The sequence below is a fragment of the Danio rerio genome, chromosome 7 (genome assembly GCF_049306965.1).
Source record: "Danio rerio strain Tuebingen ecotype United States chromosome 7, GRCz12tu, whole genome shotgun sequence".
NCBI classification, from domain to species: domain Eukaryota; kingdom Metazoa; phylum Chordata; class Actinopteri; order Cypriniformes; family Danionidae; genus Danio; species Danio rerio.
The window spans coordinates 62,345,432-62,363,803 of NC_133182.1; the positions used below are offsets into that span (position 1 = coordinate 62,345,432).

Genomic DNA, 18,372 nt, shown 5'->3' on the forward strand with positions numbered 1-18,372 from the left:
TCCAGTGTACCACGGCCCGGACGAAAACCACATTATTATATAGATTATATAAATTTATATTTTCACAGTTTCAAGTTCAAAATTATTCAAGGGTTCTTCATTAACAAAAAAAATAGCAATAAAAATAAATAAATAAAAACAGGTGTGCTTCTCTGAAAAACTAAAGATCATTAAAAACAGCGTTTTAGAACAAATCAATAATCCATTCCATTTAAAAAGACAAATAATCATAAAGATGATTCAATAATCCATTCATAAAGAAAAAACACCTTTACTCTTACAGACATACTCTTTTCCTTTACATATGCACCAGACACTTTCTTATAAACGGTTCACATTTCTGAGAAAACCTAGTGCCATTTTTTGTGTGCTTCACACAGGTGAGTGGGCTTGACAAGCCACCTCTAGGTGATATCCTTGCCTCTCTGTGCACATGTGTATATAAAAGTTTGTATGAAAAAAATTGTCTAATCTAATTTAGACTTGTCATGGCATCTTTATATTGCTGCGCTTTCTGACTGGGGTGTTTCTTCTATTCTCCTTTGTAAATGGCTTTGGATAAAAGTGTCTGCTAAATAAATAAAAGTGGATATCTTTTAATATCTTTTAAAGCATCATTTCATTTTTTTATTAACATTTTAATATTCTTTATGAAAATTTCATCAAAAAAATTATCATAATCATCATGAAAAATTATTTTACTTATACTGCCCATCTTTAAACATGGCATGACAAAGAAAAGTAAATGTAAATGTGGTCTTTTTAAAATGAAAATGTGACGTGTGCCATGCATGTATTTGTTTACCGTTTTAGAAATACGAGTCATAAGTTTCAAAAAATGTATTTCAGCAATCGAGAAAAAACGTAATGAGTGTTTTCAAACAAGTTTATTTTAGCTTTTAGACAATGAAATACACAAAACTACATGCAAAACGAAACAGAAGGTTTGTAAAATACACACAAATGTCATGGACACACACACACACACACACACAAACACACACATATATATATATATATATATATATATATATATATATATATATATATATATATATATATATATATATATATATATATATATATATAATTATTTTTTTTTTACACACTGTTTATTTTACTAAAACATCTACTTTACTCTCTCCTGGTTAAATAGTCACTGTATGTAGTTTGGAAGAAAATTATAAATAAACATGTAAATCCACCAGCTTTGTTTGAATTTTCAAGCAGCATAATGTTAGGTTATGTGGACCATCAGCCATCATATATCAAAGAATATGATCCTTTTAAACCATTTTAACAATGGAATACACGGTTTTTACACATATTTAAAAACCCAAATATAAAATATTTGACAAAATAATTCTGACGTTTGTCAATATTTACAGAAAAGGGGGAAAAACATAAAAGCAATATATGCATAAATTACTGGGGCTGCTGTATGTCACGTGACAATCTTGACATGTCGCTAGAGGAACTTTAATGGTGCGTTCACATCAGATGTGGATGAAGCACCAAGCTCTAGTAATTTACATGTTAAAAAGCACATAAACCGGAATTGTAATCGTTTATATGTATTTAGAAAAGTTATTACAACCTAACGCCTTTGTTATTGCTTTGACAACATTGTGATTTGTTTTACAGTCATGACAATAAAGCTCTTTAAATTTGAGTGAGAGAGAAAGACTTGAGATTTTAACAAACTTTATTTTGCCTTTTTAAAGGGGAATCAAAACAAAATCAGTATAAAATAATTTTAAAAATTTACAATTACACATTTTTCCCTTTTAAAAAAAATTCAGAAAAAGATACATTTTCTCCTATAACAGTACATATCTTTAAAACTTTAAATATTGTCCATCAATCTATAAAAATTTTGTTCTAGATTCTAGATACAAACATTGTTCTTTTTTCCCAATTTCCACTCCAAAAATGAAACAAACATCAGATAAAATTTCTCCAAACAATTCAAACAATTTATTTAAAAACTCAAATAATAAAAGCAATCGTTCAGATTGAAGAAAACAATGACAAACTGTCTCTCTACAATTACAAAATGACATAAATCTGTAACAGAGTTTAAAACAGACACAAAAGCATTTACAGGAACAATACCATATTCTCCATTGAATATCTCTAACCCCTTTTGTCAATGACAGCTTATAAATTGCTTCCCATACTGGCATTATTTAATCTTTAACTTTCAAAAGTTTTCTCCAGGATATGTCAATCCTATTCTTTAGTTTTCCTTTGTTTAACACTTTAACTCAGAAAAAATGAATACATTTTTCACCAACAGAATTAAAAACAGTAAAACGAACATCACTTTTAAAAATTCAGTATAAAAGTTGAAAGTCCTATTCATCCATTTTTGGTCTTATGCATATGTTCGGAAAAAAAGTCAGTGCATTCAGGCAATTCGCTTCCTTTAATCCAGTTTTTGAGTTTAAACTTTTCTTTTTCTGATAGAGTACCGAAAAACTGAATTTGTCCAACTTTCCTTAAAGAATGAATATCAAGTCATTGTGCCACTGCATTAACATTATTTTGATTTGGACCTGCTAGCATTGCCAAATCCTTCACTTTTAAAATACCAGTTTTGATGAAAATATTTAGTCCTACAAAATCATCTTTTTTAAAAAACAATTTGTGATATATGCACAATTGGTTCTTCTAATAACCAGAACAAAAAGGAAATTTTTGTAAACATTTTTTTTTCTTTCTACAAGACCAAGCTTTGGAAACACTGCAATAAAATGGAAAAAAAAAACTCTCACAATTAAAACATTGGTATCCAAAACAAAAAGTTTGTTTTAATCCCAAATTTCCAAACTGCTTTAAGATATGTTCAGTTAACAGTCGCCATAGATCTTCCAATTTTCCATATAAAAACTTTCGCACAAATTGTATGCTACAAGCAGCTTTTCTGCTTGCCAAGTGAACCAAAACCTTGACCTCCTAATTCTTTTGATAAAAATAAAATATTCTGTGGTATCCATTGCAATTGATTCCAAAAGTCTAAATTATTTGTTGTGCAATTAAAATCTCCAGCTAAAAAAAGAAAATCTTCAGAGGTTCATCCTTCTAAAGTATTAAAAAATAATAATAAAAAAATTCTCTTGCAATAACAGGGGTGTAAACATTTATTAAGATAATTTTTTCCTTCATATCTTGCAGTGACTTTAATTAATCTACCAACTATAATTTCCTCTACTTCATAAGACAAGGGTGAAAATTATCTTGAAGAAAGAATGGCCACGCCAGCACTGGTATCTTTTATGATTCATTATAATAGTGCCATACCATTTTTTTTTTTGCCAATCAACCTCATTATTAATACATGAATGAGTTTCTTGTTCAAATGAAATGTCAATATTTTTTCATTTAATTAGTTGAAAAAAAGAAGCTCTCTGTTTAACATGTCATGCTCCATTTAAATTTAGTGAGGAAATCTTAAAGTCAGCCATAATCAAGAAAGAAATGGCTATTAAGATAATGCTCACTACACAGCTTTGCTTATTGTAGTGATCCTTCCAAATAATCTTTTATCATTTGTGCTTTCGTCTTTAAAACAAATTTCCTGAGATGATATATTAGTCTCAAGTCCATCTCCACCCACAATGTCTCTTGCAGATTCGATAAAATAAGCTAAATTTGGAAAGAAATCTTCTACTACCACATTTCTTTTTCCCTTTGTTACTTGTAGAAACCTACGAAAAGTCATACTTATCTTTCTCTCTTTAATTCAACATTGCTTGTGTTCAGATTTCTTTTTCACAATCAGATTCCGATGAATATTCTATCTCACTGCAAACACCTGTCTTAGTCATATCTTTGAACTCCATTTGTTCTTTGATGAAATTAAAAATTTTAATGAAAGATTAAGCTCTTCGTGTCCTTGTTTCAACACCATAAACACATGTTGTTTAAACGACACAACATGTTTCAACAGTGGTGATTACATCCTACCGGGATCTTTTGAATTGTTGAGACAATTTGTCTATATCGCAACAGTTCTCGTTCTCAAACGTCATCTTTTATGAAAGGCGGAATATTTAACAACATTACCTCCTCACCAGATTTATAAGAGGAAAACTCATTGTATGTGCTTTCACTAAAATGCCTTGTTCTACAACCTTGTTCACCTTATCTTTGGAATCCAAAAAAAAAACATTCTGGAAGCAGATCTTATGCTTTCATATCCAACTATTTGTCCGGCCGCAAGGCTACATTCTTCCACAGAACAATCAACTCCAACCGGCACTTTGATTCCATGCCGCCGTTGCTCTAACCCTCCACTTTCCTTCACCCCGGCCATAATGGCCAAAAAGAAACTAAAATAATTATATTAACTTCAACACAATTTTCCAAAGTAAATTAAGCAATAAACTATCCGTGAAAGTTGGGAAAAACACAGTCGCTCTCACAGTCACGCTTCACTCACTCCACAGACGCACACACATACGCACGAGAGAGAGAGAAAGAGAGAGACAGCTCTGTCAACTGCTTAAAAAACTTTTATTCAAAACCAATCAAATAGGAATAATGAAACTTGTAAAGAATAAAATAATAATAATGATAACATCAATGACTCAATTAAAGATTGTTACAGTATATATAAAAAATGCAAACAAATGTACAGATTAAATCAGATCATTTCAAACGACCTTTTACATTTTGTCACCCAGTTAATCATCAAAGCGGATGTGATTGCTTGCTTCCTTGGCCTTAGCAATGATGATTTTCTCAGCTTTAGAAATGAGCTATGAAAAGCATACATTACACACACACACACACACACACACACACACACACACACACACACACACACACACACACACACACACACACACACACACACACAGACAGACAGTATTGTAAATTTAAATTGTTTTAGTTTGTTGTTGTCTTTTTACTGTTAAAAGTATGTTGAGTATTTATGTTACCTTTTCTGTTCCACGCTTTTTTTCTCTAGGAGTGTTCAGCTTTGCTTGTCTGTCCACCAAAATCTTCTGCCAGTACCTTCTTTCATGGTCACCTTTTTATTAATTAATACATGATTTAGATAATATTCTGCATTGACAAAAAACAGCTAAAAAACAGCATTCAAAAAATCCTACCAACCAGAAAGGAGTTCAAGGTTCCAGTTGTATTTTTTCTGAAATTCAAATCGTGCTTTAATGACTTTCTGTGCATCTTCAGAACTTTTAAAGCGAACATGACCCTCTGTATCTCCATCAAGAAGGTCCACATAAGCCACAGGGGACAGCTCAGATAGCATATCCTGCATGTATGAAAAAGACAAATTACTTATTTAATGTATATAAGATAAAAAGTATGACAAAAAGTATCACCAAATAAACTACAAAATTACCATACCTTGATGCACCTCTTGCTCGGCAGAGGTTGGTTATAGCTAATCTTGACAATGACACCACTTAAAAACTCAGGACCAGAAGTGAGCTCTTTCTTAGGTGTATCTTTATAAACTTTAAGAAAAAAATAATCAGGGAAATAAATAGCAAAAGCTTATCACAGCCAAAATGTCCTCACAAGCAAAATATACTCACAAGCATTCGTGTCATCCTCTTTAAGCTTCACGATGTGATAGTTTGTTGGCTTTTGATTGATCTGAAAAACTGACTGCTTCAGATGGGCCATGCAGCGCTTCTGCAGTGTGAGATACTCTTGCTTCAGGTCCAACCACTCCTTCCTGATATTTGAAAAAGGGGCAGATAGATAAACACTCATTAGCTTATGTGTGTTTGTGTGTGTGTGTGTGTGTGTCTAAGGCTAGGTTTACACTGCAATGCTTAGTGCTCAAATCTGATTTTTTTTCTCAGATCTGATTTTTTGCATGGCTGTTTACACTGCTCTTGTAAATGTGGTCAATATGAGATTTGCAGTGTGAATAGATCATGGTCCTAAATTAGGGGTGTCAAACATGTGGTCCGCGGGCCGGATCAGGCCCGCAAACACGTTTAATCTGGCCCGCGAGATGATTCGGTACAGTGTAAAAGAGAGAGAGAGTTTTAATTTTATTGCCATTTCCGCTTCTATGGCTATGTCATGGCAAAAAAACACATTTTATAAATAACACTTTTCTATAATTATAAAAATGTCCTAATAATTAAGTCATTAACAGCAATAAATAATACACAATGTAAAATACATAAATAATAATAATAATAATAATCATAATAGATAAGATAAAAATCTTAAACAGTTAAGGTTTCCTTTTGATTAAAATTCTACAATTATAGAAGGATTAAAATTTTTTAAAATTTTTACTTAAAGTCTCTCCAGATAAAAATATTTATCTGAGAACATTAAAAATAGGGCATTCTACAAGAATATGTATTACAGTTTGGTTTTTGTTGCAATAAAGACATTATGGGGATTCTTCTCCTTTGAGTAAAATGTTCATGTGTAAGTTTTGTGTGTCCAATGCGGCATCTTCTATACACAATCTCATCGTGTCTTGACTTAAAAAATAAATGCCATTTGTTTATGATATAGCCTTTAATTAATGGCTTTTAACACTCCTTTAGCTTTCCTGCTAGGGCTGTTTTGGCGGCTTTGTCAGCTTCTCCATTTCCAAATAGTCCAGCATGTCCTGGGATCCAGCAAAAGACTATATTATAAAACTTTCTCTGCAGTTCTTCACTTTGATAAAAATGTCAATAATAATAGGATGCTCCAGTTTAAAATAATTCAATGTCTGTAGACAAGATTTTGAGTAAGAAAAAATAATAAAATTGTGTTCTTCAGCATTTTTAATGTGTTCCTGCGCTAAAAAGAGAGCCTTTGCTTCAGCTGTAAAAATTAAGCTTTGAACAGGAATGCGAATGTGCGAAAAAAAAGCTGCTGTTCTAATTGTGTCCACTGGATGGCGCAACTTTAAACGGTTAATTTCATCTGAAGCAAGGAATTTTAACCAGTGAGCCACGACCCCTAGTGGGCCCAGCAATCCCACAGGTGGACCACGAGATTTAACTTGTAAAACGTAACTCTTAAAATTAACTCTTAATATATTACAAAAAATTTTGGATTTCATTATTAATATGCTATATTAAAATGAACAAAATAATGCACTTTCTCCGGTTCTGTGATTATTTACTTTAAACTCTGCACAAAAACAACCTCATGATCGCATCTGCAACTATTAAGCAAAACACAGGAGTCTGTTCATTCACAAACTATGCGTGAAGTGAAAGTTAGGGTGCATTTACACCTACACTTTTGTTTCGGAACGTGTCTCGATTGCACAGTTAGCGCGGTTCGTTTGGCATATGTGAACAGGGCAATCGGGCTCTGTTCCGCGCCAAAGTAATCGCTCCGAGATCGCTTGAATGAGGTGGTCTCAGCTCGATTGAAACGAACCCTGGAGCGGTTCGATTACAGTGAGAAAGCGATCCGATCCGAGCGCGGTTATATCACAGTGTTTTATGGATATGTATTAGGCATACGGCTAGATGAAGAGAGAATTATGAGCATGACGGGAAGTTTCGCGAGTCTTCTGATGCACTCGTCTTCTGAAACGAGTGATGATCTCCCGGTAATCTTGCGTCTCCCTCCCGGTGCTCTAATAGGCTACGTCACGCACCCTTCTCACCCCTCCCCACCGCATCTCCTCCTCACAATCAAACCACCACCTCTCCTGACAGCTTAGCGGGACGCTGCAAAATAAACCCTGACACTCTGACCAATGTGAGTAGAGTTTACTCGCACGTGACTTGTTTTAGCTCTTTTATTCCGATTAGAAACGTTGCAATGTGAAAGCGAACCGCTCCAAGAGCAAAGAGCAACAATGTAACAATTGTAATCTTTGTTTCGGAACAACTGAATCGATTCACAGGTGTGAAAGCACCCTAACTCTTTGTGTATTATTATGTGAACCATTTAATATACAAACCATTTATTTATATACATAGTTGTCCAAATGCGCCCATACAGAATCTAACAATGCTGGATGTTTCTGTTATAGACTGTAAAATAAACTTGCATATGAGTTTCATACTTGCTGGCGGAGTTGTTCACTGTTCCTGTCAGCGATCTCCCAATAATATCCAGATGCAAACTCAACTGCCATCAGATCGACACATTTAGGGTGTTGTTTACTGTATTTTACATTTGTTTTTATATTTTTGAATAGTAGATATGTAATAGTGAACATTCAGTCAGTTCAGCTTATAGCAGAAGCTGCTCTTTTTTTATATACTGCGCACCACGTCACTGAACTACAATATCTCCGAGGGAGATTATATTACTTTATAAACAACATTAACTTAAGAAATTTTAAAAATAAAAGGTATTTTAAAAAAGGAACAACACGCCAATCGGCAACAAATAAAACATCTTGCCAGGGTATGCTGTGTGTAATCCACCACTGACAGTGACATAAGACACCTTATGCAGCACCTTTCAACTGCCGCTTGTGTAAGAGAGCTCAAAGCTGGTATCGATATTTCAAAAAAGCAAGATCATATAGTTATAAATATTCCATAACAATACTTATCAAAATATTTATACGTTTACATGTTGTTTATTGAGATTTTTGAGATGTGCGATTGTATAGGCTGTCTGATCTTTACAGAAGCTGTAAACTGACACGCGTGCTGTGATGTTTAGCTCGGACGAGGCGATTTTATTTAGCCTGTAGTCTTTAGATTTTTTACACAATGTTTAATTTCTTAACATTTCTTTCTTTTTTTATTTATAGTTTATATATAAAATGAGTGCTAGCTTGTTTAGTTGTGATCATTATGCAAGGATCATATTTCATATTCGGTTTATTCTTCAACAGTATATATATTTGTTAATAATGAATTTTTATAAATGGATTGTTCATAAGGACTAAGCTATTAATATATAATGCATTAGGCTAATTAATACATTAAGAAATTGAAGTCAGGTAGGACAACAAAATACAACCAAACATGTTCCCCCTGTTGGCAAATTTAACCAAAAAGTATCTTTGCGTGTGCGCAACAAGCTGCGCATCTGAGAGTGTGTTCAGCACGATGGGGAACATAGTGAGTCCCACAAGACCCCATCTTAAGCCACAGATGGTAAACATATTGGCCAGGATTCCTGGCAAAGAACATGTAAAAATCACTGTTAATAAATGCCAATTTACAGTGTTTTATTTATTTCTTTTCATTAAAAGACTGTGTCGAGCTGTCATTTTTGTAATGTAATTTTGAAAGTTTTTCTTAAATATTTGTTTCTTGTTCATTCGTTTAATCTTATTTTAACTTTGTGCAATTTAATTATTTATCTTTCTATTTTATTATCTTGTTAGTTTTAAAAACATTCTAACATTCATCACATTCGTCCAAAACTGAAAGTATTATACGCACGCATTTATAAGCTATTTAAAAGTAGAAAGAAAAGAGGAAACCCATACCCCACAGTGATACCGGTATTACCGGTGTTGTCACATGTCGATTAACCAGTAGGGAAATTTCCTCATCGTCACAACCCTAATATATATATATATATATATATATATATATATATATATATATATATATATATATATATATAAAATGTAATGGTCATTCTTGACAGTTGTTCTTGGGTCTTTAGAAACCTCTCTCACCCACAAAAGGTTCACTCCCACACCCACCACCGGAATAACCAGCTGTGAATAGTTGTGAATAACCAGCGCCCTTCACCACCCTCAATACCAGAGCTGAGCTGAGTCTCTTGAGCAATGCACGATCCCTCAACTGGTCCCCTGGTGCCGCAGCACCACTGCACCGGGTGTGTGTTCACAGTGTGCATGTTCATTGCTGTGTGTGCGCACTTGGATGGGTTAAATGCATAACACAAATTCCGATTGATCACCATTCTTGGTCATGTCATGACTTTTACTTCACATTTCTGTTTACCTATTAGATAGAACAACAGGGATTTTTTGAAAGGGCATGCAAACATTTGCTGCACATTGTCATCTGAATAAGAAATAAACTTTTACTATAGCACTTTATGCATTGCTTTACAATTCACAGCTATATAGTATTAAACTTTTTTTTTTCGATATTGCTATAAAGAGCTGCAACCTTGATGGACTAAAGAGAGGAAAGAAACCAGATTAGTTTTCCTCAAAAATTACAAAGTCTAAGTGCACAACTACCTAATGCATAATATAATCGGCACAGACAAATGGGAATTGGAAGGGGTTTACCAGCTTATGCCAAACATCTGAAATGTAACATAATTTGGGCTAGATATTTTTCAAAATAAACCAGTTTACAAATTGGTTCAGTTCAAAATTACACTAGTTTATCTAAATGCATATACTCAAACTCATTATGCAAACATTTCACAGAGACAATTTTTAATGAATCTCAATTCTAAAACAATAAACACAGCTTTTCTTACTTTGAGAGGACTCTGAGAGGGATGACTTCCTCCCCTACTTTCAATCTCTCTTTGAGCTTCTTCTTTCTCTTCCTCTTGGCCTTCAAAACAGAATCATCTTTCTTCTTCAAGCTGTTCAACTCTTCATTCTTGTTCTCAGATGATAGATCTATGAAGGAACATGAATAAACATAAGTACATAACCTCAGTGTTTTGTTGTTTTTTTTTTCTAAATGTCATACTAGGAGTGTTAGGGAAAGTTATTTTTGAAAGTAGTGCAGTGTTTCCCCTACCATAATTTTAGGGGGGGCGCCCCACCCTCTCAAGGGCTTTCCCCGGCCCCTTGAAGTCAAGTTGATTGCATTTTATATATAGCACCAGATCACAAGTTCTTTTAATTAACAAGCTAAATAGCCATGTGTAGTATCTTATTTACACAACGGCATGACATTTCTGTCTCTACATGGTCGCATGATTACAAATTTCTGCTCTCTGAATCGCGCATGGTGGAGTTCACACTCTCTGCTGTGTGAGAATGAGTGCATGCCAGATCTGACAGGAACGAAGATGCACGTGCACTCCCGTATATTATGTATAGAATACAGCAGATACAACACAGGTAAATGATGTGCAGGGGCGATCAATGTGTTCGCGTCACAGTGACAGCAGCTAAAAATATATACAGATGCAGTGCGACTTGTTTACAGTTTATTGGTGAGACTCGCGCGCCTAATGCTCAGCTCTCTTTATTGCAAGTGCAGCCATAGCATCCCCACTGTTTTGAGCTGATGTGGCGCAGCCAGTCACCCCTATCTAGCATCTCATCCAACCATATGACCTGTCCCGGAAGCTCCACGAGTCTCCTGTAAATTTATACCAGCCCTGTTATCCCCAAAAATGAGTTAAAATACTCAGAAATCAATCACAGCGACAAGAGTGAATGAGCAAGAGTACAGATCATGAGAGGCAATGTAATAGCATTACAATTCTTCGGTTAAATTAATACAGCAGTAAAGACATCAAAAGTGCAAATCCCCCTATCTCTCTCACCATTGAGTGATCTGCTGTCAATAGTTGGAAACAAGCAAAATACTTGAATGGTCATGCATATGTTTAGGCCTTTTTACATATAACAACTGAAAGTTCGGTTTGACAATACTGCAAATTCACTAAAAGCTGGCTGGGATTATTAGATAAATAAAACTTTATTCTTAACATGAATATTTAATAATATAAATTCTTGTAATACACGCATTGCTATAAACAGTAGTTTATAGACCTCTTTCCTTTTAGTAAAAGGGTATTAGATTTATAGGTGTGCATTTTAACTTCTTATGCATCAAAAGCTGCAAAAATCCTGATCGGACATTTTGCTTGAAGATTTTAAGAAATGTTTGGTTGAGGTTGTCTGCTTATTTGTTTATACTGAACATGAAGCAGTAACTTTAGAATAAGCTGCAATTTTAGCAGATGGTTTTTGTTAAAAGTAAATTTTTGTATGTCTGTCTTCTGATCCTGAACTATTAAGATTGGGAGAGATACTGTACAAATGTAGCTTCTAGCCACATTCTTAGGCCGCATATACACTGCACTTTTCAAGTGACTCGATTCCGATTTTTTTTTTCTCCCATGTGGCACGGATTGGATATGGCCCATGTACGTGTAAGCAGGAACAATTCACATTGATTCCGATTTACTCAAATCAGAGTAAATCAAAGGCCTTGTTCATATGTGGAAATTTATCTGATTTGAATCACATCTGTGCCCTCATGTCTGCAGTGTAAGCAGGTAGATCGGATTTTCACCAGTCAATGCGAGTCATGCTGCATTAAAGACCGTAGCCAAAGACGTCAAGTCTGATGCTTTTATTTCAGAACAGACTTCAGCAGAGTCCCCCAAACCATACATGAGGACATTAACAGCTTTAATATAGTCATAGCACAGGTATTTAAGCATGTTAACGAGAGCAAGAGAACGCAATGTCCACCATGTATCCAATATAGACTAATATAAAACTTGTGCATATATTTTGTGCATACATCACGCCATGGACATTACATTAAGGGTGCTTTCACACTTGGTTCAATTGCCTGGACCGTACCAAAGTTCGATTGTCCCCCCTTTCCACCTCCGGTTTACAACCGTTGCTAGGTAACAGTCACGAAAGCAAGCGCCGAAATGGAAAGACTTCCGCACATCACAGTCATTTTGTTTTTACTGAAGCTTTTGGACATACAGAAAGCGACTCGCGTCTATCTGCCGCAAAAATATTATATACATTCAGAACATCACACGGTGTCTGCAGAAGCTGTTTTTGGAGGAGACAAGCAGACATCACTGTGTTTGCCCTGGCTCAGTCCAGCACATGTCACCAAAGTATGAAACGTGACACACACACACACACACACACACACACACACACACACACACACACACACACACACACACACACACACACACACACACACACACACACACACACACACACACCCCTGGATGATTATAAATGATGAATCATTGTAAATACACAGATTATTATTGTTTTTATTACTGTTTTATCCTAAAACTGTACAGTTTATTCTGATCTATTTTTGTATTGATTTGTACAAATAATTAATGTTCAAATAATAATATAATATATTGAATATTAATGTGATATATTGAATAATATGATGTATTGTTGATATTTTATTTAAGTATTATATATAAATATCATCTTTTTTTTACTACTACTATTTACTGTGTACTTTTTTTTGTATGTTCATATCTTTTCATGTAAACTTTATAACTGCTTTGGCAATACATTTGTAACAATTGTCATGCCAATAAAGCAATTATTGAAATTGAGAGAGAGAGAGAGAGAGAGAGAGAGAAAGAGAGAGAGAGAAAGCAGACTTAAATGATCATTCATATGTTTCATAATATCTTTGTATTTATGCCAATATATCCAAACAACTGATGGAAGATTGAGCTAATTTTCAGCAAAAGCAAGACAGAGATTTGATGTTGTTTTATTGTGTTTAAAATAGCTTTTTTTTTTTTTGTATGCTAAATATTTCATTAGTAAACAGATTTTTTTAATAAAGGTTGGCAATTTAATGATTCGGAATTAGCCTTTGATGGTTATTTTAGTCAAAAAGTGAAAATATATATTTTTAAATAATATACAATGACAAGTCAATTAATAATAATAGGGCTCCATTTTGACTGTCCATGCGCAGAGCGCAAAACGCAGGGCGCAAACGCTTTCAGGGCATGTCAGGACGCGTTTTTGCTAATTTAAAGACGATAATCTGCCTTGCGCCGTGGCGCATGGTCTAAAAGGGTTGAGTCTATTTTCTTAATGAGTTATAGGTGTGTTTTAAGAATAAACCAATTAAAGTCTCATCTCCCATTCCCTTTAAGAGTCAGCTGCGTCGCGCCAAGTGCGCATTCGCTATTTACAGGACGCAAAATAAGTCTAAGTGGAAAAAATGAGCATTTTACAAGCAAACAGTTAACAGTTTTTTAACAGAAAACTGTTAAACGGAGCATCTACTGCGTGAGAATGAGAGATAAAAGATCTACTTTCACATTCGCTCTTGGATAGGGAAACCTTTACGCACAGACATCAATTAGTCTATAAATAAATACTTTTGTTGGTTAAGCGCAAATATTCGTTTCAAAACTATTTCTAATTTCAGTTCTAATTTCGAGCAAACGAATAAATGAACAATAACAAAATGTGCTCAAAAACCGGAGTTATATCCTAAAACACATGCTGTACCCCATATGGTCTAAAACCTGACAGGTGGGCAAATCTAAGCTTGTTTTTAATAAAACAAATATAAATATGGATATAATAAATAATACTGCATATAATAATAACATTATACAAAAGCAAATTGTTATGAATGAACTAAAAAAGCCTCCCAAGATGAAGAAAACATAAAAGCAGTGATTTTTCATATTTATGTAGGCTAGAAAATAATACGTTTTGTAATATTTTGATCCTTTATATTTATATCCTATATCTATACTTATTATATCCTATATATAACCTTAATAATTCAATTTTTTCATATGTAAAGATATTTTCATATTGCTCTCGTGCGTAATAAGCAGTGCGTAAGCGAGGCGCAACTCTGCGCCGGAGTTTAGACCGGGTTAGTTTTCTATTATAGTATATCTATTATAGTTTCTCAAAATAGCAACGCGCCAGCGGTCCGCCTCAGAACGCCTTCCTTTTTAGACCAGAACGCCTATGGGCGCACAAATGAGCGCTAATGCATTTGCTATTTAAACAGCGTAGTGCAACGCCTCAAAACGACTCTTGCGCCAAGCTGAAACTACCAAAAGACTATTGCGCCGCGCCACACTGCGCCAGGTGTATGATAGGGCCCTTAATGTTGACTAATTATCATTGTCGACGTTGAACACAGACAAAATCGCAGGAGCCTTATTAATGAATAACAATTATACACAAATGCATCAAAGTCCTTACAGTCATATGCTACATGATCTTAAGTGATATATAACCAATATGTATTTTAAATACAGAAGATGAAATTAAGTTTGTAAAAGCTCATAATATCATTTTTCCCCACAATTAAAGCTAGCAGATGTTTTTTGTAAAACGTTTTCTTAATTTAGTTCTTTGTGACCCTAAACATAGGTATAAACTCAAAGTATAGACAAAAACATGTTAAATGCAGCAAAACTATTCTAGTAGAACATTTGTCTGCTACTTTGAAGATTTTTAAGAGCCTTATAGCTAAATATATACCTAAATGCTCTTGGTCTGAGATTTATAGATAAGAAAGAGCCAAGTATACCTTTTAATCACATGAATTTATTAAAACAATATTTACCTTTCAATTCGCTTTTTTCCTCTTCAACTTTCCTCATTTTGGATGACATTTCATATTGGTCTTCCCCAGATGATGCCTCAAAACTCTGAGAACGCAATCTTTTCTTCTTGGCTTTCTTGCTTACTGTGCTTGTCAACGTTGCAAGGTTTGGTTCACTGGTAACTGTGCTCTCTAACATTCCGTCTTGATCCATATTATTACTTCCAGTTTCTTCTGAAGTACTGTTTTTAAGCTCCGTCTTCTTTTTCTTCCCATCCTCATCATTGTCTAAAAGTACAAAATGTGCTATTAATAATATACTGATCATTTAGTTATTATGGTAGAAAGACATCAACTGGCCACTGCCCTCTTTTACATTAAAATATTGTCAAATTAATTTAGGCAGTATTTTCAAAATACATAAGGCATATCAATGTTACCCTGTGTGACAGCATCAAAAGGGACAGCCTTTTTCCTACAAGTCTTTGGGAAGATTCCTGGCTTCCTTGGAGCATCTTCTGGAGGATTGTTCAGCATCTGTCATTTTAAATCATAAATAAATAAACAATTAAAAAAATAATAAAATAGAATAAAATAATAATAATAATAATAATAAACCAAAAATATGATAAACATAAAAATAAAAAAATGGGTGTGTATACCCAAAGCTAGCAACTTGGTGTTTGTATTTACATTATCTTTTCTGTATTTAATAACAATGAGCCCTATCATACACCCGGCGCAATGTGGCACAAGGCCTGACGCAATTGTTGTTTGCTAGTTTAAGCTTTGGCACAAGAGTCGTTTTGAAGTTTTCCGCCACGCTGTTTAAATAGCAAATGCATTTGCGCTCATATGTGCGCCCATAGGTGTTCTGGTCTAAAAAGGAAGGCGCGTTGAGGCTCATTGCTGGCACGTTGCTATTTTGAGTAACTATAATAGTCTGTTCTATAGACCAGAACAAAGCCGGTCCATTGTCCAGCTCAGAATGCGTTAGTTGTGCGCCTCACTTACACATTGCTTAATACACACAAGATGTAGAGCAATACGCAAATATCTTTACATATGAAAAAGAATTAAAGTACTAAGGATATATAAATAGGATATATTGAGGATATAAATATAAGATAAAAATATAAAGGATTAAAATATTACAAAACATATTATATTCTAGCCCACATAAATATAAAAACCATACTTCCATGCATGCCTTCTTCATCTCGGGAGGCTTCTTTAGTTCATTCATGACTATTTGCTTTTGTGCAATGTTATTATTATTAGCTGTATTATTTATTATATGTATATTTATATTTGTTTTATTAAAAACAAGCTTAGATTTATCCACCTGTCAAGTTTTAGGCCATATGGGGCATAGCATGTGTATTAGGATATAATTCAGTTGTTTGAACACACTTTGTTAATATTGTTCATTTATTCATTTGCTGGAAATTAGAACTGAATTAAGAAATAGTTTTGAAACAAATCATTGCGTTTAATGAACAAAACTAATTATTTATAGGCTAATTGATGTCTGTGCATACAAGGTTTACGATCCACGAGAGCAAAAGTGAAAGTCGATAATGAGAAGGTCTTATCTCTTATTCTTATGCTGCAGACGCTCTGTTTAACTGTTTTCTTGCTAGTAAAATGCTCAGTTTTTCCTCTTACTTTACGTCATGTAAATAGCAAATGCGCTATGGCGCGATGCAACTGAATATTACAGGGAATGGGAGATGAGACTCTGATTGCTTTATTCTCAAAACACACCATAACTCCTTGAGAAAATAAGCTTAAGACCATGCGCCATGGCGCAAATCGGGTTTTTCCATTCTTATATTAGAAAAAGTGGATTCTGACACGCCCCTAATGCGTTTGCGCCCTGTGCTTTGCACTTTGATCGTCAAAATAGAGCCCAATAAATTATATAAAATATTAAAGTTATCAACAGTTACCTCAACAGCTTTTTGTGCTTGCTCTTGCGTCTCAAACTCCACAAATGCAAATCCTTTAGAATGCCTTGTGGACTTGTACCTGGGGATACTAATATAAACCACATGTCCACATTTGCTAAACACTCGCTCCAGCCAAATGTGAGTGACTGTCTTTGGCAACAGCTCCTAAAACACAATTTCAATTTTAAGAGAATACACATTGAAATGACACATACAGTATGCTAGCATTATTATGTATACTTATTTGTAGTAATTTACCACATAAACTGTGCGACTGTCCACATCTTTTGGGGTTTCACCAAGTGGTTCCTTTCGTCGTATACGAGTTCCCTCATCATTAACCTAAGCACACCACAGCTGTGTTACAGTTGCTAACAAAGTAAGTGGATAATTCTGAAATAAAATTCATTTTATAAAGGACAAGAAATTGTCAAACCAAATCATACCTCTACTATTGTTGAGTTTTTAAGAGCCCTGGCTATCAATTTGACATCTGCAGTTAGGTTTTTCATTCGGTTAAACGTTGTCAGGACGGCAATGTCAATATCTGCAATATATAAAATGTTAAGTGAAATATGTACGAATGATGGGTATCCTGACAGATAATCATACAATTAATAAAGTTACATACATCCATCTCGTGATTGCTCAATGATACTCTTCATGAATCTGTCCTTGTGAAGATTCACATCACCAAACCAAAATTCCACCTGCTTCTTCACATCAGACAGCAGCTGTTTCACCCGGGATCTCTTCTTTTTCTCGTTATCTTTTTTCTCACTCAAGTCTGCACAGGCGGTGTCCCCGACAGAAGACATCTTCTCTGTGTCTATCGTCTTGCTATGGTTGAATCAAAGTCATAAAATTATATATCTGAAATTGAATAACAATTACGTCGAGCTGGGTATCCGTTTCACATTTCTGTCTTAACATTCCCGCTCTCCCAGTTAACTTAAATAATAATCACTTAACATTACCGTTGACACACTTTCATCCAGTTATTACTTTACTAAAATAACACACATCACCAATTTATATGGTCATACTATTATTGTAAGATACTTTTATAGCAGAACACTAATAAACTTAGTTCAAAGCAAATCGTTCGTTTACGAATTTTACCAATGCCGACGACTCATTTTCTTTAATAGCTGCTGCTGCTGCTGCTGCTGCTGCTTCTTCTTCTTCTTCTTCTGGATTCTACCGACAGCTTGCACCTTTTT

At 34.4% G+C, this 18,372-nt stretch overlaps 1 protein-coding gene across 2 annotated transcripts; it reads right to left on the minus strand.

Annotated features, from left to right (window-relative positions):
- Positions 1-4,499: 4,499 nt before the first annotated feature.
- larp7 (La ribonucleoprotein 7, transcriptional regulator) lies at positions 4,500-18,344 on the minus strand. 2 transcript variants are annotated; one of them, XM_005166534.5, is made up of 13 exons: positions 18,272-18,344; positions 17,781-17,989; positions 17,596-17,696; positions 17,408-17,491; positions 17,150-17,314; positions 15,638-15,734; positions 15,219-15,485; positions 10,390-10,537; positions 5,571-5,713; positions 5,380-5,489; positions 5,125-5,284; positions 4,947-5,038; positions 4,500-4,763 (listed from the first exon to the last, which is right to left on the minus strand). In XM_005166534.5, exons 1-13 carry the CDS (start codon positions 18,286-18,288, stop codon positions 4,689-4,691), a joined length of 1,668 nt encoding a protein of 555 aa, XP_005166591.1. In that variant the 5' UTR covers positions 18,289-18,344; the 3' UTR covers positions 4,500-4,688.
- Between the last annotated feature and the right edge of the window lie 28 nt (positions 18,345-18,372).

Excerpts from the sequence above, each read along its gene's own strand:
- larp7 (XM_005166534.5), bottom strand. Across the intron at positions 15,735-17,149 it reads AAGCACAAAAAGCTGTTGAG|ATGCTGAACAATCCTCCAGA; the intron begins GTAACTGTTGAT and ends TTAAAATGACAG. Across the intron at positions 5,039-5,124 it reads GAACCTTGAACTCCTTTCTG|GTGACCATGAAAGAAGGTAC; the intron begins GTTGGTAGGATT and ends ATTAATAAAAAG.